Source organism: Trichosurus vulpecula, chromosome 7 (genome assembly GCF_011100635.1).
Source record: "Trichosurus vulpecula isolate mTriVul1 chromosome 7, mTriVul1.pri, whole genome shotgun sequence".
Taxonomy (NCBI): Eukaryota; Metazoa; Chordata; class Mammalia; order Diprotodontia; family Phalangeridae; genus Trichosurus; species Trichosurus vulpecula.
The window spans coordinates 73,418,115-73,443,841 of NC_050579.1; the positions used below are offsets into that span (position 1 = coordinate 73,418,115).

Here is a 25,727-nt window from a genome sequence, read left to right on the forward strand (position 1 = left end):
TCTCACAGAAATCTTGTTTTGTCTTATACAACAACACCATAGGAACATCAGAATTTGGCTTGTTTTGTCCCTACCCAGGGTTTCCCCAGGGAAAACCAGAATTTGATGTGAGTCTCTGCCTCTTCATAAAAAGTAAAGTTCCCATGGAAACACTCAGGGTAACAGTGTATTACAGAAGTAAAGGCTTTAGTTCACCTGATTAAAAAAATAGAAAGAAGTCACACTCAAAACTGCTCCCCTTCCATGTTGGTGAACCCCATCTTTCTTGGAGATAAGACTAAATATTCCTCTCAACTTACTTTACTACTATGGCCAGATCATGAGGCAAAGGAAAAGCACACAGAGTTGGTAGTAAGTCAATCTCTATAGTGAGGTCCACCTGTGTTAGGGATCTACACAGCCTCCTGGCCTACACGTTTTGAGTCTCCATCATAGATTTTCTGATTTAAATGCCTCAAAATCCAAGACACACCAAAGGAAAGCTCTAACTCCTCTCCACATACTTTGCAATGCATTGACATTGCCATCCTTCCTATTCCTTGAGCTCAACAAGCCATCTCCCAACTCCAGGCATTTTCCCTAGCTATCTCCCATGCTTGGAACACTGAGCCTCCTCATGTCTATCTTCTGGGTTCTATGGTTTCCTTCAAGTCCCAGCTAAAGTTGCACCTTCCACAAGAAACATTTCCCAACTAGCCTTATGCCAGTGCATTTCCTTGGAGATTGCCTCCAATCTTGCATACAGCTTGTATGTATATGATTATTTATATGTTATCCTCATTAGAATGTGAGCTGTTTGAGGGCAGGGACCATTTTTACCTTTATTTGTGTCCCCAGCAGTTTGTATTCTCAGTCTTACATATAGTCAGTGCTTAATAAATGCTTATTGACTTGACTTGGTTCCCACTTAATGGGAACCCAAGCAAGAACTAGGTAATCATTTGTAGGCATATATTGGAGGAGGGATTTTTGTCCAGATACAGATTGGACTTTTAGTTCCTTTTCCAACTTTGCAATTTTGTGAAATTATTTTACTTTTACGAACCTCAGCTTCCTCATCTATAAAACAGGGGTAAAAATGTGTGTAACTACCTCACAGAGTCATGATGATGAACCACAATGAGCCAACCATTCATGATGATGAATGGTTATAAAGTACTATATAAATATAAACTATTATTATTAAGCTATTATTTATAAGAAAGATTTTGGAGACGGGTGAGTGAACAATCTATATACATCAAAGTAATGGAAACTTCATTTCCTACTTATGATAAAGAAGTGAATTATGGAAGCAAAATTGCTAGTTTGAAGCAGCAAGTTGATATAGTAAATAGAGTATTGGATCAGGTATCAGGAAGACCTGAGCTCAAATCTTTCCTCAGTCACTTACTATGAGAACCTGTATTAAACTGTCTCAGTCTCAGTTTCTTTATCTGTAAAGGGGAGATAATGATAGCACCTACATCCTAGAATTGTTATGAGGACCAAAGGAGGTTGTACATATGATGTGTCTTGCAAACCTTCAAGTGTTGTATAAGCTTTAGCTGTTATTATAATGAACATTATTATAATAATGGTAATTAAGAACATGGGTTTTACCTGAGCATTAATTAGAAAGACATAGCTTATGAGAAATGATGAGCAGGATGCTTTCAGAAAAACCTCGTAAGACTTACATGAACTGATACAAAATGATGTGAGCAGAACCAGACACTGTATACAATAATGCAATATTATACGCTGATCAACGGTGAATGTATTCTCAGCAATACAGTGGTCAAGGTTAATTCCAAAGGATTCATGATGAAAAATGCTATTCACCACCAGTGCAAGAACTGGTGGAGTCTGAATGCAGATCAAAGCATACTTTTTTAAAATTTTAATTTTCTTGCATGTTTTTGGAGGGGAGATCTGTGTTTTCTTTCACAACATGACTAATATGTAAATATGTTTACATGATTGTACATGTATAACCTATATCAGATTGTTTACTGTCTCAGGGAAGGAGTATGGGAGAGAGGAAGGGAGAGAAATGAAACTCACGATTTTTTAAAAAATGTAAAAATTGTTTTTACATGTAATTGAAATATATATGTATGTGTGTATATGTATGTTTCTATGTGCATATCTATCTCATTGATTAAAAAAATAGCTTCCAAAAAGAAAAGAATAATAATTTTAACAACATCTCTGAAGTCAATACTTAAAGAAACAAGAGCAGAATTATTAGGAAAGGAAAAAAATCTATAAACATCTAGAGGAAAAAAAATGGTTCTATTCCAAAGCTCTATTGTGGCACAGAGGTGCCCCTTGGATTGTATTAGGGCAGTATAAGCTCTGGCAGATCCTTCCCAGCTGTGAACCCTTTAAGAACAGGCTCGGGGGTGTGTGTGTGTGTGTGTGTGTGTGTGTGTGTGTGGAGACTAGCTTAGCTAAGTGTGTACAGTCTTATTACAGTGTTAGTCACTGAGTAATGCATTATTTTGGGAAACAGAAAATCAGGAAGATTGTCTACAAACGCATCAAGGGATTGGGACTTATGTTGGTTGCAGTACTTACACTGGTGAAATTGTAAACCTGCTGAAGTATGATTTTTTTCTGACCAAAGTTGAAAAGAAGACAAAAATACAACATTAGTGTGACCTTCATAGTGTGACCCATTTGACTTAATGTCCTTTGGTCTGAGCCTTCAACTTCATCTATGTTTGTAAAGGTGATGATTGGTTCAGACAATACAATAAATTTAACACAATAAATACTTATTAAGTGCCTGTTCTCCGCCCAGACCTGTGCTAAAGCCTTTAACTAGTTGATTAGTTTCATATGATTACAGTATAGTATGTTCCTACCCCTAGTCGACCCTATACAAAGAGCTGACCTTAATCACAAGGGCATGCAAAGAGAGTATGAATGGTCTATACATATATTAGCAGTACCAAAAAAACAGTATATATAAACTATATGCCCTCCTCCTGTTGGCTAGGTAGCACGATAGGCAATAATAACTCTTGTTTATAAGGTACTTTATGGTTTATAATAATGCTTTACCTTGATTCTCTCAGTGAATTCTAAACATAATTCGTTGAGTTAGGGATTTCATGTATCACTATGTTCTTTTTCTCAATGTGAACACCAAGGAATCTTTTAAGTTATTTCATTACTATGTTTTCTTTCTTAATGAACATTTATATGCATATATATATATATATGTTCACACAAATATATTCATAGTATTATATAATTTATGATCTAGAAAGGACATTGGAGGTCATTTTGTCTAATCTCATTTCAGAAACGAGCAGACTAAGGTCTGGGAAGGCCGGGATTTTCCCAAGGACATATGATGATAAGTTGCAGGGTAAGGATTGGCCTCAAGTTCTCTAACTCTTAATTCACATGAGGTAGTGTGTCATACTAGATAGCCTTCTGGACTTGGAGATAGGAAGAGTGGGTTTACTTTCTGCACCCGTCACTTCCTAGCTTTGTGACCAACTATGAGCAAATCACTTCACCCCCTGAGCTTCAGTTTCTTCATCTGGAAAATGGGGAAAATAACTCAAACAACATCTTCCTTATAGAGTTTTTCTGAGGCTCAAATGACATCATCTATGGAAAGTACTCCACACACTTTAAAACATGATATAAGTATCAATAGGAGAGGGACAAGGATTGGGCCTATGATTGCATGCGGATAGAAAACTCCTATGTGAGGAATTCCCTCTGCCAATAAGAGTTGGCACTTGGCAACTTATAGCCAGAGTTACCTAGGGCACTGAGAAGTTAAGTGACTTGCTCAAGGTCACAAAGCCAGTCTGTATCAGAGGTGAGACTTAAACCCAAGTGTCCCTGATTCTAAGATTGGGTCTCTTTCCATATTATGCAACATTGCCTATCCTAAATAACACCAATTCTTACTGTTTTCATTATACCACAACTGTTTTTATTTCTATTTTTCTTTGTCTCTTATCCATGATATGGGATGTCTCACCTAAATGTTTATCATCACTGATACCTGACATAGTGCTTTGTACACAGTAGGTGCTCAGGAAAGTGTCACATGGAAGTGAAGTGGTAGAATCAAGATTCTTACAGGTCTTTTGATGTAAAAAACGTCCAATGTTTTTTCTGCTTTCCATGAAACATCTTCCTTTATAGAAGAAGTATGACACATTTTAATAAAATTTCACAATTAAATTACCTTGGTGTTGACATAATCCTGTTAGACACAGAGTGATATTTAAGCAAGCAAAAGTGGTGTGTGGTGATGTGCATTCGCATCTTTACAGGGACTGTATAAAAGGGATTGGCATGGTACTGTCAAAGTCACTAGAGAGGAAAGAAATTGTGAAATCTGCCAAAGATATTCATCTGGGAGATTGGAAATAAACTAATAAATGCCATAATATAAACTATAACATAAACACTGGAAGCAAAATATTAGCAAAATATTTCAAAACAAAATTCCAGTGGGAAGAACCAAGGAGGGCATATCACGCCAAACCTTGCAGGGATATATTAAAGGCCATTGCTGCTAAAGTAACCACTGGTGATCCACCCTTGGTGGCAGATCTTTCTCCTCTCCTCATCTTGGTTTCCCAACTTCATCCTACCATTAATCTCCACTGGTAATGTTCACTAAGACAGAGAACAAAATCATAGATGTGGAGCTGGAAGAAAGCTTAAAGGCTTTCTAGTTCAATTATCTCCTTTTACAGGTGAGAAAATAGAAGTCTGGAGACATCAAATGACTGGTCCAAGGTCATGCATATAATGTAGAACTGAATATTGAACCCAGGTCTTTTGACTCCAAGCTTGTTGCTCTTGTCATGGGTGTGTAAGCTCATACACTGCTGCAAAGGAGGCAGCAGCAAGGGAAATGTGCAAAGGTTCCTTTGGTTTTCCCAGGCTAGACAACTATAGACAACTGCGCCAATGTGATATCTCTGACATGAATTGCTAATAATTAGTTTTCCTAATTTTGTTGAGGGCTGTTGGTGGTGCAGTGGATATAGTGCTGAAGTCAGAAAGACCCATCTTTGTGAGTTAAAATCTGATCTTAAACACTTACTATCTGTGTGACGCTGGGCAAATAATGTAACCCTGTTTGCCTCTGTTTCACCATCAATAAAATGAGTTGGAGAAGAAAATGGCAAACCATTTCAGTATCCTTGCCAAGAAAACTCCAAATGGGGTCAGAAAGAGTCAGATATGACTGATTTGACTCAACAAAAACAACAGTAGCAACAACAACAAATATGTTGAAATCGAACATAAAAAGGAACTTTTTTCCCAGAATGCATCTAGGTCTCTGTCCTTGGCTGAAATTTGCAATGAACAAGATCACTTGCTTAAAAATTGGATTTGTCTTATCAGAGACAGAAAAACCATTAGACATGAAAATCTTTGAATTGTCCATCTTGAATTGTCAGAAAAAAAAGCTTTACCTAAATAGTGACTTGAACCCCAGACCTTTGGATTAAATATCTCATGTTCTACAAATTGAGCCACTGGGCCTCAGAAATAAATATAACTCTACACAGAAGGTCTAAGAAATTTTGCATTGACATAAAGTACCTATTATGCTGCCCATAGTCAGTCAATAATCAACAAATATTTACTTAGTTTACTCTGTTTAAGGCACTGTGCTAAGCTCAGGAGATATAGAGAAAGGCAAAGACTGCCCATGACCTCAAGGAGCTTCCATTCTAATGGAAGGGATGAAATGTAAATAAATAGGTACATAAGCGATGGAAGGTACTCTTAGAGGGGAATGACCATTAAGCATTTGAACTCAAATGCAACAATTAAGCTCCTGTTGTTTATGGAGCACTCAGCCAGGACTGGGAAATGACTAAATTTAAATACAACATGGCATTTAACCTCATAGAACTTAGATCCTGGTATAGGGATAAAACACAAACTCAGAGAACCACAGTGTACTGAATTACGTGATAAATACATGATAGATGTCCACAACAGTGTTATATGAACTTCTGAAAGTAGTGATTACTTATTAGGAAAGACTTCATGGCACATGCCATTTGAATTGGCCTTTAAAAGATGGGGAGAAGGATTTCAACAGGTGAGGGGCACAAGGAAGATGTTACAGATGTCACATGACCAGAGCATAGAGGCTGGGAAAGCTCAAAGTATGTTTGTGTCAGAGAGTAATCCTGTTTGTCTGGGGCATAATACTAATAATTTATGGTGCATTATGTTTAAATTCAACCTTGGAAAGTTATTATTCTCCCCATTTTATAGATGAAGAAAATGAGGGTGAGAGAGGTTAAGTGACTTGTCCAGGGTCACACAGCTATTGTTTGTCTTTCATTCTTGAAGAGGACCAATGACATCAAGAGGGTGATGTCTTCACTTACCTGTGAATTAGATTTAAGTGAGGCTCAGCTATACAAAGTCATCAGCCTCACTCTCTCCTCCAGAGTCATTGGAGTCCAGTGGCAAGACAAATGTCAAGATGACTGGTGATGGCCCAGTCCATTGTGTTCCCATTTTACAGATGTGGAACTGAGGCAAATAGGGATTAAGTTACTTGCCCAGGATCACATAGTCACTATCTGAAGCAAGATTTGAACTCAGGTCTTTCTACTTCCAAATATTCTTATCCGCTATACCGCCTTGCTGCATAGACACAGGTAATGATGTTTCCTGCATCATGCTGAGGTTCTTTTCTAGAAAGGAAGTTTCTCTTACCTTGTGTTTGTTGGTGTTCATTTTCAGTTCACTCCTATCCTAAATGACTAACTTCTAACCCTCAAGAAAATCAAGATGTAGGAAGCTTCAAGGCCTTGCATGTATGTGGGATTTCTATTGTACTAAGCTTTGGTGGAAATGATATTTTCTCCTGTATTTCTGTAATTAACATTATCCATGGTTAACTTTTTAAAATAAAACCCCACTGTGTGAGCTTCACTATATAGTTCTACAAGCAAGATGCTTCCTAATTTGGGTTCCTAGCCTTCTCATGATTCTTGTTAACATTAGGGAACACAAAAGACTCTAATTGGTCCTAAAAATAGCAATGGTAATTAATAGGTAATAGCTAGTAGGCATAATATGTATGTTAGGTCTAATGGGGAAAGGAAAATCAGTGCTCTTATCTCTTTATGCCAGGAACACGAACTACATTTACTGCATCAGGAAGACTAAAGAAAAATCAAACACTGATTCAATAATGAAATCCAAAATTTTAAAGGAGTTGCTTCGTATAATTACAAAAGAATATAGAATACATGTAATAAAATGGATACATATTGTGCTTTTACAAAACACTTTCTATGCATGATCTCATTTGAATCCTTACAAGAGACATATAAGTAGGTAATACAGGCATTGGCATTCACTTTTTACACTTGAGGAAATGACCTAGAGAACTTCAATAATTTGCCTTTGGTTACAGAGTTAGTGAATGTCAGAGGTTGAATTTCATAAGGGTATAATGGCTCATTATTTTGCATAGAGCAAAGGTTCTTAACCTTTAGTGCATGAAATTTTCTAAAAGAAAATTTCATAATGCTATTTCAATATAATTGGTTTACCTTATAATCCCATATATTTTGTTTCATGCATTTAAAAATCTTCTGAGAAGGGGCATATAGGTTTTGCCAGACTGCCTCAGAGGATATATGACAGCCAAAAAAAGGTTAAGAATCCCTGTTGTTCGGTTGTGTCTGACTCTGTGTGACCGCATGGACAAACTTTTCTTGGCAAAGATACTGGAGTGATTTGCCATTTCCTTCTCCACTGTGTCTTCCTTTTACAGATGTGACACTGAGGCAAATAGGGGTTGTGACTTGCCCAGGATCACATGGCTAGTAAGTGTCTGAGGCCAGATTTCAGCTCAGATCTTCCCGACCCTAGGTCTGGTGCTCTATCCACTGAACCACCTAACTGCCCCTAAGAACCCCTAGCGAAGAGTAATATTAGCTTCATAATCACCGACCACAACTTCAGATGTCATTTGAAATAAGAATCAGAATTATTGTGAGAGAACAAAACCAAAAACCTACAGAAGAGAGCAAATTTTAACTCAATATGCAAAACATTCTCTTGACAATAAGTTTTCTGTTAGAATGTAAGTAGAACAAGGAACATTTTTCTTTTGTCATTGTATCACTAGTACTTAGCTCACTTTGAAGCACCTATTAGTCACTTAATAAATGCTTGATGGATTTAGTGATTGAAAATGACATGGGCTACCCCACTAGGTTCTAAGTTCCCTGTCATTAGGGGTATTCAAGTAACAGCTAGATGCATTTGCCAAGTATGTTGTAAAAGATAATTCCTTCATCAAGCAAGAAACAGCAAAGATGGCTGCTTAGGTCTCTCTCTCTCTCTCTCTCTCTCTCTCTCTCTCTCTCTCTCACTCTCACTCTCCTCTTTCCCTCTTCTCTCCCCCTCTCCCCTCCATCCTCCCTCTTTCCCTCTCTCTCCCTCTCTTCCTCCCTCCCTTCTCTCCTCTCTCTCTCTCTCTCTCTCTCTCTCTCTCTCTCTCTCTCTCTCTCTCTCTCTCTCTCTCCCTCTCTCCCTCCCTCCCTCTCCCTCCATCCCTCTCTCTTTCTCTCTCTCCCTCTCTGTGCTTAAGTTTCTTCTAACCTGAGTTTCTCCGATTCTAGCCTTCCTTGGTCTTTCTCTACCCCAACTAAAAATGTTCTCCCCCTCTTCACATTTTCCTAGAGCCCTATTTGAAGATCTTCTTCACCTCCATCACTTGCCTTTTTCTGTTACACTTATCTACGTTTATACTGTTTCCTCCTGAGCCTTCCCCAGTAGAATGCATTTCTTGAGAACAAAGATTGCACTATTTAGGTGTTTCTTTTGTATCCTTTGTAGCTAGCTTTGTGCCACGCACATAGTAGGTACTTTATAAATATTTGTTGAATGAATGATAATATGACACTAAAATAGATACTTTCTTTTACATAAGCATTATATTTATTAGTAGAAGAGAGACTTTTTTGCCTTTCTTTGTATCTCCAGAGTTTAGCACTGTGCCGGGCATATAGTAGGCACTTCAGAAATTCTATTTGGCTGATTAAATCTACTGGTGAATGCAACCAGAGATTTATTGTCTATTTAATTTGTAAATGGTAGCAATCTCTAAATCCTACCTTCATCTGGAATGTTTTTCAATGAGCACATAGGGATGACTCTCAATTACCATGGTGATGTGGTGCATGGATAACATGAATAACAACCTTATTTGAGCTCAAAGTTTCAGCATCACTTCTTATCACACATTCAACAAAGATGTTAGGAAGTAGAAAGAGGATAAATTTATAGGCTTACATAAAATTCCAGCTGGTAGAGACCTTAGGGGTACTTTAGTCCAATCATTTTTCTCCATCTCCATTTTACAGATGAAGATGTTGTAGCCTAGGGAGGTTCACTGGCAAGCCAAAGGTGATACAAGTAAAAGGTCAGAATGGGAATTTGGAGCCAGATCATCTGACTTCAAATCCCAAACTCTTTCTGTTGAATAGTGCTGCTCAAGTTAACCAGCACTACACTTGTTTTCCCCTTCAGTTTGTGACATGGTGCTCCAAGTGGAAACAATTTCTTCTCTCTTTTCAATATGAAATTAAGTCAACAAGCATTTATTAAACACCTACACTGTGCTTTGTTCTGTTTTTAAAAATTTTCAAACCATTTTCATATTTTAAATTTAATTTATCTACCAAGTGGCAAATATGATAAAAATTCAGAAACCATGCTTTGGAGATACCTGGATAAAGACACTGTGACCCTGCCAATGACCTCACTCTAATGAAGGACAGGAACATAAGTAGTTGTGACATAAGGGAGAATGAGATGTGTGCAAAGACTAAGTGCTATGAAAACCTTGAAGAGGATGGTGGTTTGGTCATGGATGGTTTCCTGGACATGAGGATATCTCAGATGATCCCTAAAGGAAGGGATGGACATCAACTAAGTGGATTTTGTGGATGGAGGAGAGATGGAGTTGGTCCCATTCTGGGTGTAGGAGACAGCCTAAGTAAAAGCATAGAGATAGTAGAGGGCTAGATAGGAACAGAGAATAGTAAGTGGATTAGTTTGACTGGAATGTAGAATATGGGAAGAAGAAGTGAGATACAAGACAAGTATCATGGAACCAGATTATGGAAGGTCTTTAATACAAGAATTGGAATGTAAAATTTTATTTGGAAATCAATGAATTCACCATTGATGGTTTTTGAGCAGAGGAATAACATGATCAGAGTGACATTAAGAAAGTTATTCAATGTCAAGAGAGGAAGTAATGACACAAGGGTCACTGGGTCAGATGTGACAGGAAGCACATAAAATATGAGTAAAAGGATTCCGCTGCAGCACTGAGGACCCACCAGAGGCCAGATGGCATGAGTTTTCAGTAGATCCACTTATTATGATTCGATCATATCTAGGAATTTAGGAACAGAAATGACTCCACCTCTGCAACAGCCCCATGAATAGGCAAAAGAGGTATTATGAAGTTGGTTTTGTAAGTGAGGACACTGAAACTCAGATTAAGTGAATTCGCAAATTGACACCTCCTTAGGTCTTCTAATTCTTTGTCCCATGTTCCCTCAATTTTTTTTTTGTCCAGACATATGGGAATTTTCCTATGTGGAAATTCCTTTTACCAAAGCATATAAACAATTATTCTCTAATTTATTGTCCTATTGAGTTGTCTCTCATACTGAGATCAAGGGCACACAGAGTTAGTAAGAGGCAGAAACACAATTCAAACTCAAGTATCTGACTGAAAATCCTGCTTCTTGGAATTAAGGTTGGCCTTCAGCTATTTGGCTGAAACGTGAAATATCATGGTTGCAGTTGGATGAATTCTTGAAAAAATTCTCTGAAACAGAGAAGCTATTCTTAAATGGGAAATTCATTTGTCTTTGAAGCCTCCTTAGCATGTTTTTAGAATAGCTCCTGAACACTCAATATACCCTTTATGGCAGTATCATAGATGGAAAGCAGGCTTAGGAGCTAGGAAGACCAGGGTCCAAGACCTAACTCAAAGACATACCATCTGTGTGACTTTGCACAAGTCCATCAGTGTCTTGGGGCTGTAGGGTTCTCTCTAAGACAGTTGCAGAGAGAGGGCCAACTTGCACTAGAAGAGGGAATTTCTCATTTAGGATTTCCGTATGCTAACAAAATCACAGGCCCAGTCCCTATCCTAAATACCTAATGGCCAAAACTGGATTTTTTCACAAGAACTTCTGGAAGTAATGAAAACACACACAGAAAAGAAAGTCTCCAAAATAACATCAATAACCAGGACTACACTGAAATAAACAGGCTAGAGGAGGACACAAAACAGGCAACAATCCTCTTTCTTTTTTGGAAGGACAGACAAACGTGAAACAATAACTTGACAAAGTTTCAATTTGAAACATAAACAACAGTCTTTCCTGGGATGTTGATCCTATATTCTCTCTGCCCCTGTTGCTCTCTGTCTCTGTCACTCTGTCTGTCTGTTTGTCTGTCTGTCTTTCTGTCTGTCTGTCTCTGTCTGTCTTTCTCTCAGATTAATAAGGGAGACTTTCTTCATTAAGATTACTTTACTTTGAAGATGAAGATGCACAAACTCCATGGATCTTAGAAAAGGAGCAAGCATGATTAAGAAATAAGCCACAAGGATTGATGAAACCTTTAGCTGCTCAGTGACCCAGCAAACAAAATGAAGTGCTTCACAGGCCATCCATCAGGAAGCCAGCATGCTTGAAAATGTCCTCATCTTTTAAAAAAGAAAAATGTTGTTCATCATTACTAGTAATGGTCTGCTCCCACATAATGTTTCCATCCTGCTTCCATTAATTGAGTAAGAGAAATTTAAATGCAAAAGAGCTTAAAGTGACAGTGAGACCTCGACTATATCTCACCCTTCACTAGAAAGCAGAATTCATTATGAAATAGGTCTGTCTTGGACTATATCCAAGGATACTTAGGTTTTGAAGTACCAGGAATACCTTATTAAAAAGTGATCTCCCCTCTAGTATAGTCCCATAGCAATGACACCAAGAATGGATTTATATTCTAGAAGGGCTCTCGTGTAGCCTGTACTTAGTAAAGAGCTAGATAAAATATCATTCCTGATCTCAAGGCATTCACAGTGTTGGGTGGTGGTGGTGTGATATTTAGGTGTTTTCTTCCCCCGTAAAACTGTGAATTCCTTGAGGATAGGTACTATTTTTTAAGTAAACTTGGTCTCTACCCACCCCAAATCCAATATGCTGCTTACAGTAAGTGGTTAACATTTTTGCATATTTATTTCTTTTTCTTCCTTCTAACTTCCAATTAATTTTCTTGGCTAAAAAAATTTTTTTTTCTTCTTATATTTTTCTTGTGCAATGGTAAGCTACCTTCTCAACCCCCAATTCCACTCCGGCACACCTACTCATAATTTATTAAAATAGTGACTACATCTTGGGGTGAGGGGAGAAGGTAGGTGTGAAGGAGAAGATATACACCTGTGTATCTTTATATCAACAAATAATATTTTCCCCCATTGATATCTAGGTGGATCACTGGATAGAATGTTGGACTTCAAGTCCAACCAGTGGTATAGTCCTGGAGACTTTTGTCCTGAGTTCAAATCTTGTCTCAGATACTTACTAGCTGGAGTCACCCTATGTAAGTCTTTTAACTTCTTTTAGCCTCACTTTCTTCAAAATAAAATGGAAATAATAATAGTATCTAAATCCCAGGGTTGTTGTGAGAATCAAATGACATAACATTTGTAAAGTGCTTAGAACAATGTTGGACACATAGAAGGTACTTAATAAATGTTTCCTTTCTTCCAAGTACATAGTAGTGATTTTAATAATTTTATTGAACACACAACCTCAATTCTGATGATTCCCAAATCTTTCATATATCTTGGTTTCTTCCTGTAGTCTTCCCACCAACTAAAGATCAAGTCAGAAGTATTTGGTCATGTTGCTTAATAGAGTTTTACACGTTTTAATAAAATGAAAGCAACTTGTGCATGGGGGAGAAGCTTGGGATCAAGGAGAGGGAAGGAAAATGGAAGATATGTGGAAGTATGAATCACTACTTGAATAGAGAATTAAAAGGGGAGCAGCTAACATAAGACTTAAATTTAGAAGGAAAAAAGAGAATTGTATTTGGAATTGGAACTGAGTTCAAATCTTCCCTCTTTTGCTTACTACTTGTGTGATTTTGAGCAAGGAAGTTTAACTTTCTGGGTCTCAGTTTCCTCCTTTTAGCTCCACATCAATGATCTTATGAAATTAAAGAAAGGACTGGATTATTAGTACTCATAAATCAATAAAATATTTCACATTTGTAGAAACCAGTTATCACTTAATCTTGGTACAATAAATAAAATAAATATTATTTCCTATTTTAAATGAATGAGTAAATCCTGGGGTTAGACCCTGAAACTTGGTTTTATCAGAATACAAAGTTTGGAGTCTGACTTTCCCCTGATTATGGGATTGTTACATATGTTAATCAACTAATCCACAAGCTTTTATTAAGATCTTTCTATATACAGATCTATAGGGAAGCCAATTAAAAATCCCTGCCCTCGAGGACCTTATATCTTCTTGTGGGAGATAGCATAACGTATATACATATATATACATATATAGATAGAGATATATACACATACATACATACATATTACATGTGTGTATATATGTATATATAAACATATGCAAACTACACATAAAGCAGTTGTAAGATAACCACTTTTGATTTATTGATTCAAACAAGCTGGCTGGATCTTCTATGATTAAATGAGAGGAGGATGGAGCTCCACCATTACTTCCCCTCCCCCACCAGTTAAATAACTGTTGTCCCCAGTAAATGAACTGGAGTGCTTTGGGCATAATCTCTGGTCTCAAATTCTGGATAGATTTCTTGGGACTCAGGAAGCTTCAAGCATTGTCTTTTTCAAGTGCATTTCCCAGTGTTTTATACTAAAGATGTCAGGAAACATTCATACTGTACAGTTAAAAAACAAATTCAGAAATTAGCCTTCTTCTTTACTTCCAAATACATGGTAGTTAACCTTCAAAATAAATACCATTTTACAAAATGCCCATAGGTTACTCTCTGTCTTGGTGTTTGATAAAGAACTTCCTCAGCTTAAAAGCAACAAAGAACAGGAAAATGAAAGTAATATCATTCTCTCCCCCAAAGGAAAAACCTGATCTCTACAGAATGTAAACTGTATGTGGGCTTCTCCCCACAGGAATTTGTGTTGACCCTAAGTCACCTCTCACCCCTCCGGAAAAGGGTCAAGTTGTTATAGGTTGAAATTCCTTAGCACAAAGGAGCATCTACCTAGAATTATAGTGGGGAGGGGGGAATGACAAACACATATTCAGATGTCTTTTTACCTAAAGGGGAAACCAAACTGTCTCCAGTGATCTTTTCAAAGTAAGATGATTCTAGTGGAGGTTCAGGCATAAATTTCTTCTGGATCCCTTCACTAAAGATAACATAAGGAAAATCACTTTGGAAACAGTGAAGAGGATGAACTGAAATGAGGGGACAATTGAGTCAAGGATACCAAGTTTTGGGGACTAACCCTAGGATTTACTCATTCATTTAAAATAGGAAATAATATTTATTTTATTTATTGTACCAGAATTAAATAAGTGATTTCTACAAATGTTGATTTATGAGTACTAATAATCCAGTCCTTTATTTTTGTTTCATAAGATCATTGATGTAGAGTTACAAGGAGGAGACCTTTGAAAAAATTCAAGTGAGAGGTGATAATGGCCTAATATAAAATACAAGCTATGTGAGTAGAGAGAAGTATCAAATGAGTCATTGTGGAAGTAGAAACTGGAAGATTTATCAAGAAATCGGATTGTGGGGTGAGGGGGAGTGAGGAGTCAGGATTATGCTAAGGTTACAAATCTGGGAGACTGGAAGAATGAAGATGCCTTCAGCAGAAATAGGGAAGTTTGGAAGAGGGTTGGATTTGAGGTGGCAGGCACTATTTGAGGTAGTGATCTTGATTTAGATATGTTGTGTTTGGCATATTGCTGGGACATCCTGTTTGAAATATCCACTTATTAGTTTATTATGAGAGCCTAGAGCTTATAGAAGACACTGGGGGAGGGGAGCTGAATATATAATCTATGAGTCACCTACATAGAGATAATTAAGTCCATGGTAATTGTTGAGATGGCCAAGTGAGGGAATGTAGAGAGGAGAGAAGATGACCCAGAAAGGAGCCTTGAGGAACATGCATGGTTCGAGTATGTGATACAGTCGATGATCCAGCAAAGACTAAGGTTTGATCCAACAAGTTGGAGAATGAGTATTATTATGGAAATCCAGAAAATAGAGAGCTTTTGGGAGGGGAAAATAGTCAGTAGTGCCAAATACAGCAGAGGTTGAGGAAGATGAAGACTAAGAAAAAGCCCATCATATTTGGCATTTAAGAGATAACTGGTAACTGAAGAAATCAGTTTCAGTAGTGTCAGAAAACAGATTGCAAAGGGTTGAGGAGTAAAAGGATGGGAAGCAATTAGTATGGCCAACTTTTTCAAGAGTTGTCTAAGAAGGGAATAGAACTTTAGGCTGTTAGCTTGAAAGCATGATGGAAGAGTTTAGTGAAGGCTTTTTTTTAAGTGGGGGGGGGCGCAAAGAGGAAGTGTTGTTCCAGATAAGCTGGACCACAGGGTGTGTGAAGTATGAAATAAGGTTATGTAATAAGGTAGGTTGGGACCAGGTTATAAGGGGCTTTAAATTTCCCAAAGAAGAATTTATATTTTTTTCTGCCTATAGAGAGCTATTGGAGTTTATTGAATAGCACAATAATGTGTTCAGACTTGCACTTTAGGAAAGTCAGTTTATCAGTTGGATTGGAGTAGGGCAAGACTTTAATCAGGAAGCCTAATTAGAAAGCTATTGCAGTAGTCTTGTAATAATATTGTATCATGGAAGGGTATGAACACTTGAACTAAGATGGTAGCTATACGGGTATAAAGAAGCAGAGGAATGTAAGATATGTTGTTTGGGCTAGAAACAACAAGATTTTGGCAACATTGGCTATATGGGGTTAAGGAAAGGGAGGCATATAGAATGATGCCATGACTGCATACTGGAATCATTAGAAGGAAGCTGGTATCTGAGTCTGAGAAAAAGCCTATTTTTGGAGATCAACACTTGCTATATTTTGTGCTGGAAACAGCAAAATTATAACCAAAGTACTTCTGACAATTGAGGAATTGTGAATAAGAGACCTATCAAATACCTAAGGGTATCAGCACCTACTATCTCATATAACAGTGCATTTTCTGTTTTCTCAAACCTTCTTTCCCAGGATTGAGTCATGTAACTCCTCCATGCCTGCCCTTTCCCCATTTCTTTAATCTTAACTCCATCCTCTCTCCTTTTCCCTCTGGCACCATGAAAACCTGTCTTTGTACCTTCTCCTTGCCTTCCTGTGTTTCCCTTCTCTTTGCTTTATTTCCTATCCCACCCACTCACTCCACCCACTTCAGTTCCACGGTATATTTCAGGGTACAATCAGTGCCCTTCAAAAGCCAGTGTCTTTTAGGTGTACAGCCATTATCTGTTTTGCAAACTCAGTACAGAATGAAGCCAGTTAACTTAATTAGACCATGGTGCTAGTAAAGCCAAATTCACAGGCCAAATTCCCATAGGGGAAGTTTAACTTCACTGAGTGAATAGTTGTATTCTATTGCCCACACACTGTACCTTCAACTAGTCATCCTGTAAATAAATTATCTTGGTCATAAAAGAGGTCAGTAAGTTAGTGATAGGACCAGGAACAGTATCTCCACCTCCTAACTTGAGGTTCAAAGCTCTTTCCAGTATAATTCCACCATTTCTTTTAACTCCATCTTACAGTACTCTTTTTCCAACTCTAAAGAAGAAATTAAAACTGGGAAGAACTGAGCGACATAGCCATGATTGAACAGTGGCTTAGTGACGGAGCTAAAGTAGAAGATACTTCTTGAGAGGCACAGTGCTTGGCAAGTAGTACACACACTCAAAAAATTATTTTGATTGAGTAATAATGAATAGAACACTGGGCTCAGAGTCATGAAAACCTACATTCAAATTCTACTTCTGATACTAGTTGTATGAACATTAACAAGTTATTCAACCTCCCTATGTCTCAGTTTCCTCATCTGTAGAATAGAGATCATAATATTTATAGTACCTGCCTTGTAGGGTGTGTGAAGATTAAATAAAATGATATATGTGAGGCATGATAAACATATCAGCTATCATTATTTTCTAACTGCAGAGAGTGCATTTTCTATTCTTGATTTTATTATAAAGCCATGAGTCTTTATCTAGGTCCAGAATCATAGATCTCATAGTTGCAAGGAACCTCAGGTGACATGTCATCTATATCTGAACAGGAATACTTTTCTCTCTGGCTCTGGTCTCCTTGCTTTGTAAGCACTTGGAGTCTATTGTTTCCTCCATTTTCTTTTTCATTTGCTTCAAAGGCTGCTGAAACCTGTGACTTTTGAAAAAAAGGATAAAAGACATATCTTTTTGGTCAGAGTTTGAATACAGTACTTATTCTGTGGAAACTCCTCTGTGCAATATGAGCCAAGGGCAAAATAACTAAGGTCCAACATACCAGAGCAAACTCAAACATTAAGATTATCAATGTTAAAGTGTTATACAAAAAGGAGAACCTTAGGCTACACTTTATAGTCAAGGGATAAAAAAATTATTTTTAAAGAAGAGCCATTAAAACTAATGCAGCCAAAATTAGAAAGGTATACAGGGCTAGGGAAAACAATCATTGCAGCACATTTCTCTCTTAAAGATCTCGTTTCTAACATATATAGGGAACTGAATTAAATTTAAAAGAATAAGAGCTATTCCTTGATTAATAAATGATCAAAGGATATGAATAGGCAGTTTTCAAAGGAAGAAATCCAAGCTATCAAATGCCATGTGGAAAAAATACTCCAAATCACTACTAATTAGAGAAATGCAAATTAAAGAAATTCTGAAGTTCTACCTCACACTTGTCAGATTGGCAAAGTTGGAAAAAAAGAAAAATGACAAATGTGGGAAAACATGGGAAAACAATCATTTTAATGCATGCTTGGTGGAACTGTGAATCAGTTTAGCCATTCTGGAAAGCAGGTTGGAACCACACAGGAAATTCCCCAAAATGTGTATATCTTTTGACCCAGTGTTATAGGCATATACCCGAAAGAGATCAAAGAAAGAGGATAAGGGCTCATATGTACAAAAGAATTTATAGTAAATCCTTTTGTGGAGTCGAAGTCCTAGAAATTAGGGTTCTCGTCAAATGGAGAATGGCTGAAAAAATTACGATATATCAATATGATAGAGTATGATTATATTGCAGGTAGCTATGTGTTGCAGAGAGGCTCAGTGAATATAGAGCTTGGCCTGAAATAAAACCTGAATTCAAATCTAGCCTCAGATATTTACTGGTTGTGTGACCCTGGGCAAATGACCTTTCTTTGACTTAATTTACTGGAGAAGGAAATGGCAAGCCACACTAGTGCCTTTGCCAAGAAAACCCCATGGGCAGCATGGTCCATGGGGCCATGAAGTTATATATAATTGAACAACTCAACAGCAATAACAACTATGTGGAGGCAGCTAGATGGTGCAGTGAGTATAGCACCAGCCCTGGAGTCAGGAGGACCTGAGTTCAAATCTGACCTCAGACACTTGACTGACACACTTACTAGCTCTGTGACTTTGGGCAAGTCACTTAATGCCAATTGCCCTGCCTTCTCCCCTCCAAAAAAAGAACAAAAATAACAAAAATATGTTGCAGTAGATACCTGGAGTATATGAAGAGGAAATGGACCTGGAGTAAACCTGGATCCAGGAAGAACTGAATTCAAATCTACCCTTAGACACTTACTAGATATGTGACCCTGGGCAAGTCACCTAACTTCTCTTTGCCTAGGTTTCCTCATTTATAAAATGGGGATATTAGAAGCACCTACCTCACAGGATTGTTCTGAGGATCAAATGAGATGGTATTTGTAAAGTATTTAACACATAGTAGGTGCTATATGTTAGATATTATTCTTGTTATCATTGTTATTATTATTATTATTTTTAACCTTTTCTTCCTTAGTATTCTCATTTGTAAAAAGTAGTAATCATAGCACCCCACATCCCAAGGTTTTGTGAAGATAATATGAGATAACATCTGCAGAGTGCTTTGAAAACTTTAAAACACTAAATAAATGCTAGCTGTATCAATATTTTTCTTACTACTACTACTAGTAATAGTAGTAGTACTACCACTACTGCTGCTGCCACTGCCACCACCACCATCACTACCACCATCACCACCACCACCACCACTCCTCCTTCTACCACCACCCCTACTACTACTGCTGCTGCTGCTACTGGTGTTGAACTATAAGAAATTATGAAGGGGATGATTTTAGGGAAACTTTAGAGGACTTGCATAAGTTTATGTTAGAGTGAAGTGAGCAGAACCAAGAGAAAAATTCATACAATAACAATAATGTTGTGATGATAACTTTGAAAGACTTAAGAACTCTGATCAGTGCAATGGCTAACCAAGACGCCAGAGGATAAATGATGAAACACACTCTCCATCTCCAGAAAGAGTGTGATGGGTTCAGATTGCAGAATGATACGTATTTTTTGGACATTGCCAATGAGGAAATTTGTTTTATTTAACTATGCATATTTGTTTCAAAGGATTTGTTCTTTCTTTCCCCTTCCAATTGTGGGTGGGGAGGTGGGAGGGAGAGAAAATAGATTTTTTAAATAAAAAAAATTACCTTTAAAAAGAAAAGAAAAAGCACTTTCAGATTTAATCTTCATACAGATAATGGAAAATGAAATGATATGATAAAAAAGAGAGACAGTGTTAAATTGTGGATAGAGTGGTGACCTGGGAAGCAAAAAGAACTGTGTTAGAGTTTGCCTCTGACACTTACTAGTTCTGTGATCTTGGGAAAATCACTTAAACTTTCACTGCCACTGTCAATTCTTTAAGACTACATCATTGATAACAGCTGACAATCAATATCTGGAGGGGAGATTACTTCAGATAATTCTATACCATTGAAATTACATGTTCCCACAAAAATAACACATACATATATTTGTCACACACACACATCATACACACATATATTCTTATATTTACATTTCTGGCACATATATACTCATACATATACATAAACAGTGTCAAAAGTCCTAGCGCAGTTTTAAGTTTTAATTGTTACTATCAACACTTTAATAGTGCAATTAATAACTTTAATGGCTTAAAACTTCACTCATATTTTTGGAATGCCCAAGGTTTGCAAAGGACCTTATATACATCCTTACATTTGATCATCACAATGTCATTATATTCTCTATTTTACAGACAAGTTAATTGTGGGTCAGAGAGGTTTAGTGCCTTGCCCATTATCATAAGCTTTAAGCATCAATTTTAGATTTTAACCTGGCTCTTTTTTAACTTCAAGTCCACTATCCTTTTTTCCTCTACTGCGTGGCCACTCAGATTTTAGAATAGAAATTTCATTACCAGTTACTATTGTGAAGTCAGTGAGCATTTCCTGGTGGAAAAAAAACTTTGCATTTATTCATTCCACAAGAATTTTTTTGAGCTCCTATCATGTTCAAGGCTTTGTGCCAAGTCAGTAAGGAGATATGGGAAGGGGAGAAGCATTGATTAAGAATCTTCTATGTGCCAGGCATTGTGATAAGCCCTTTTACAAATCTCATCTCATTTGATCTCACTACAATCCTATGAGGTAGATGCTATCCTCATTTTACAGTTGAAGAAAGTGGGACACACAGACATATGTGACTTGCCCAGGGTAACAAAGCTAGTAAGTATCTGAAGCTAAATTTGGTCTCAGGTCTTCTTGACTCTAGGCCCAAAGCTCTAGCCATTTGACTACCTAGCTTCTGATCCCTCCTGATCCTCCAGGAACTTACAAATCTAGTAGGGGCACAAAGGAAATCCAGAGGTGTGGAGGAAGGGAGGGAGGGAGGGAGGGAGGGGGAGAGAGAGAGAGGGAGGGAGTGAGAGGGAGAGAGAGAGAGAGAGAGAGAGAGAGAGAGAGAGAGAGAGAGAGAGAGAGAGAGAGAGAGAGAGAGAGAGAGAGAGAGAGGAGAGAGAGAGAGAGAGAGGGAAGGAGGGAGGGAGGGAGAGGCAGATGGTGGGGTGAGAGAAGGAGAGCAAGAGCTGACCCATTCACCATCTTTAAGATTTTTATGATAAGTCATGGGGATCAAAAGAAAGAAACTAAAAAACCATATAATCCAGTCCTTCTCTTACCATCCTACCCCACATTTTCTAGGTAAGGAAACTAAGGTCCAGAGAGTTGAAATGAATGCCCAAGCTCATGCATGTAGTAAGTAGCAGGGAGGGACAAGGTTCAAACCTGTGTCTTCTGACTTAAATCTAGTACTCTTTATGTTATACCACAGTATATCCTAGAGTCAGAGATCCTGAGTTCAAATTCTAATTGTGATACATTATCTCGTGACAATGAGAAAGTTACTTTACTCTCCTATGCCTCAGTTTCCTCAACTAGTAAGTGAGGGAGATTAGATGGCCACCAAGGTCCCTTCCAGCTCTTTCTAAGATCCTTGATCACTTTGATCCCTACATCATGTTTGGACAAGAGAAGTAATTTCACCATTGTATATATCTTTTTAGGGAGATGCCCCAATATCCCTACTCCTAGAGGGTAGTTCATGTCCACTTAAAGGAAGGTTTAAGACCTACTCAACTTTCCAGAAGACTTATGTACTACGCACGAACTCAAACAATCTTCTGTTCAGTTTGGCTCCCTAAGATTAGGTAACACTGCACCAACCTCTGTGGAGAGGGAATAGAGTTGCATTTTCTCACCATCATCTGGTTCAGGCTTACTCCATGCTTCTTTTTGTCTATAGTCTGAGATCATGATACCTAGTTTCTATCTTGAGATACCATGAAAAGCAATTTAATGTGAGGCACCAGGAGGAAGGGAGGACTTAAGTTAATAAGATTCTCATCAACTTTCACATGAAATACCTTTTTTCCTGTTTTCTTTAGGTTTTGATTTTTTCTTAAATCTTGATCAAAGGCCACAGAAAAGTAAAATGGATGGCATTTTCAATAGGTATTATAGGGTCTTAGGATCAAGGATGTAGAGCTGGAAGAACCCTCAGAGGTCATCTAGTTTGATTTCCCTCATTTTAGAGACAAGGAAACTAAGGCTCAAGGAGTTTAAATGATCTTTACCTGCCCAAGGTCACAAGGGTAGTAATTGTCTGGATAGATGCTCCAGAGTCAGTGCTCTTTCCATTGGATTACAGGGGAAAGAAGAGTCACTATTATTATTTTTTAATCATTAAAACTTTGGGGAAATTAACTTTAAGTCAAAGCATCAATACTCTCAAAAATTTATCTGGCTTTTTAATCTATGGACATTCACCTTCAAAAGGAAAATAGTGAATGCTATTTTCATTGTATAGAAATTCTATAATATTCCCAAAGAGTTCACCTCTCAAAGTGGAGTCTACAGAACTCTTTCTTTATGATAACCCTGAGGTAAAGCCTACCAACATTATGTTCCCAATTTTGGAGGCAAAATGAGGCACAGAGAAATGAAATGAATTGTCCAAAGAAGTTCAGTTAATGAATGGTAGAGCCATTCCTTGATGCCAAGTTTCCTGACTTGGGTTCTCTCTACTATAGCATAGCTCCAAAGGAACTTTTCTCTGCATGCTTTCTAGTCCAATGTGAGAAGGTATGCTCTGTTACCATCTGCAGAATTCCATCATATGCACAGGGTTTTTTGTGTTCAAATACAAGACTGACACATTTTTAGCACCAATTCAATACAAGATTATTACAGGTGTAACACCAAGCATTGGCTTCCATCTCTCTTGGTATCTGAATGTTCTTAAAGTAAAACGTCTAACATTGATAGGAACTGCATATTATAGAGCTAACAGAGCGTAGCTAAAGAGGCCAAGATCAGTGTGTTAAACACTGAACCTTTTTTCTGGACCTTTCTAAACACAATCAAATATATGGGGAAATATGGGTATTTTAAGAGATTATCATTGATAGGCAAAGCAAAATTGCTCCTTGCATATATGAGGTACTAACTCAATGCTCATTGCATTGAATTAAATTGATGTAAGTGCCAGAAATAATAGTTACAGATCAAATGTGATATTCAGAGAATTGCTATGAAGTATTTTCACTTTTGGTATATATTCATTGGGAAGACACTTCTTGGAGGTGATTGGAAAACACATGAAAACATTTTATAAGGCAGTTCCCTAATTCTCCTTGTTCACCTCTCTCTCTTTTTCTAATGTCAGTACCCCTTCTGAAGTATTCAGCTTATAAATCCACATTAAAGCTTGAGTCCACTGTTCCAAATTGGCTTCAGATATACTTCCTCATGGGAGTCTCAAAATCATTCTATTGCTTCATAACCCTGGACAAAATATAATAAATAATAAGGAAAAAAAGCCATCAACCCTTACTGTGAGATGAAAACTGTGGTAGTGCAATAGGTAGGGGCTTTGGAACCTAAGCTAAGGAACGATATAAAATATTTTGACCGGATCTTTTTTTAATCTCATTTTCCCTGTCATGTATCGTACCATGAAACTGGTGAGGTTTAGTAGCAAGAGTGCTGCATTTGGAGTCAGAAGATCTGGATTTTAAATCCCAGCTCTGCCACCTGTGTAACTTAGGTCAAGTCAGTTCTCCTCTAGGCCTCAGCTTCTTGGCCTGTGAAATAAGGGGGTTGGACTAGATGACATCTAAGATTCCTCTCAGCTCTATTTCTATGCACATTTTCTTTGACAAGACTCTTTTATATTCTTCAACCAAACCAAGTAAATAGGACTAAAGGATTTTTTTTTGTGGGGGGAGGTGGTGCTAGAGTGGAGTAGAGGGGAATAAGGGGAATTAGATGTGCCTGGGTTGAATGATTCACTCCTTTTTTAGCTACAAATTATGCAAGCCACCAAAATAATGATGTTTTTGTTTGTCACTTCCAAAAGAAACTTTAGTGTATACTGTCAATTGCAAGAAAGTCTGGAATCATTCCTCAGTTTCAGGGTAGTGATCATTCCTGATATCTTGTATTTTTAAATGTAAAGCCTCCATGTTGGGCTAGATGACCAAAGAAAGAAATTAATAATACAGGCACATTTGTTAGCAATTCTTTAAATGACCTGTGCTTGAATTCCATAGAAAATATTTTTCATTTCTTATCTATTTCACTCCAAATAGTTAATCCGACAAGTCTCCCCCCTCCCCTGCATCAATACTTAGCTATGATTTAATAAATCTTTTGCTCAAACATGTCTTCCTATTGCAATGAACCACAGTGCATGGAATCCCCTTAGCTGTCAGTCTCTCAAAAGCTTCCATAAATTATTCCTCCCCTAAATTCTGCATTTTTTCAAGTTAAAAGTTAATTTCAAATCTTCCTACATGTCAACTGCTCTTCCATATAGTTTTTACTCTCTATGGAATAAATATGCATATATCAATCATTCAAAAGTCAGCTGATGTAAATTATTAGCACAATTTTCTCTATCGGAAAGGGGCAGTGGATTATTACCCAGATGGTGCAGATCCAATTTTAGAAGTAGACGTGAGCACCATCTTAATCAGGACATAAGGAAAGCTTAAAAAATCCACTATCCAAATAAATCTGATACTATGCAATATTCAGCTACTGTACCCAAATGGGACATAGCTAACCCATATTCACCAAAAATTCTGACTAGAAGAAAATAGGGTTTTCTAGAATTCTAGATGCCCAGTGAGTGGACAGAATACACCTGAAACACTGGTATACAGATAGCTATGAGGCATAGATAATATTCTCAACAGACATGATCACCAACAGACTTAGCCACTCTTTCATGGCCCAGAGAAGTCTCCACTCACACAGGTATCCCATCTATGCAGGCCACTTCATGAAATCGAACATTCCCGAGTGTGCAGACATAGACACCCAGACACTCTCACACAGGAATGGAACAGAGGTAAACTAGTCCTGGGTAAGCCAGGCATTGGGGGTAGGGGTGGTGGGGAGCCGCAGGCACAAGCAGGGTTGCCTGCCATCAGTGTACTTAGCGCTGCGCTGTCCAAGTGCTGAATTCTCTGGGCAGCTCCCGGTGGGAGAATCTGCAATATGCTCCTGCCCTAGACTGGAGATCTCCCCAGAGTCTGGGGCCCTTCACTCACCTCCACGAAATAAAAGCAAGGTAGTAAGGTGACGCTGTCCTTGGTCACTTTGCTCTTTGGCCTCTCCTTGGCCGACATGCCTGCTTTGGGCAAAGGTCGGGGGTCTTCTCCAGGGGGCGCCGAGCTCGAGGCACTTCTGAGGAGAGCTGCTGCCGCTGCTGCCTCTTTCAGCCGCCAGCGCCCGGCGCTGATGTCACATTCCCCCTGGACGCTTTGGGAGTCAGCGCGCTGCATGCATGCAGCAGCGTCCTCTTGCCTCTCCCCACCCCCTCTTTGCAGCACTGCTGCCACAGAGCTGTCAATTCCGAGCTGCAGGGTCCTTCCTGACCCCTTCTCTCAGTTCCCCTATAAGCTGTCTCCTCTTTCCTCTCCTCCAGAGACTTCCCGCCACCCACCCAACCTCCAAAGCTGTTGCTACAATGGCTCCTTCCCCTTCTCCCAGCTTCTCTCTCCCTCAGCTCTCCACAGCTCTAGC

General features: G+C 38.1%; 1 protein-coding gene across 1 annotated transcript in view; it reads right to left on the reverse strand.

Moving 5' to 3' along the window:
* Window positions 1-25,727, reverse strand: part of PLPPR4 (phospholipid phosphatase related 4) — a 61,779-nt gene extending 36,052 nt beyond the window's left edge. The window contains exon 1 of the mRNA XM_036769230.1: window positions 25,253-25,727. Within this exon, the coding sequence (XP_036625125.1) occupies window positions 25,253-25,486 (234 nt within the window). The 5' untranslated portion in view covers window positions 25,487-25,727. The remainder of the gene's footprint in view (window positions 1-25,252) is intronic.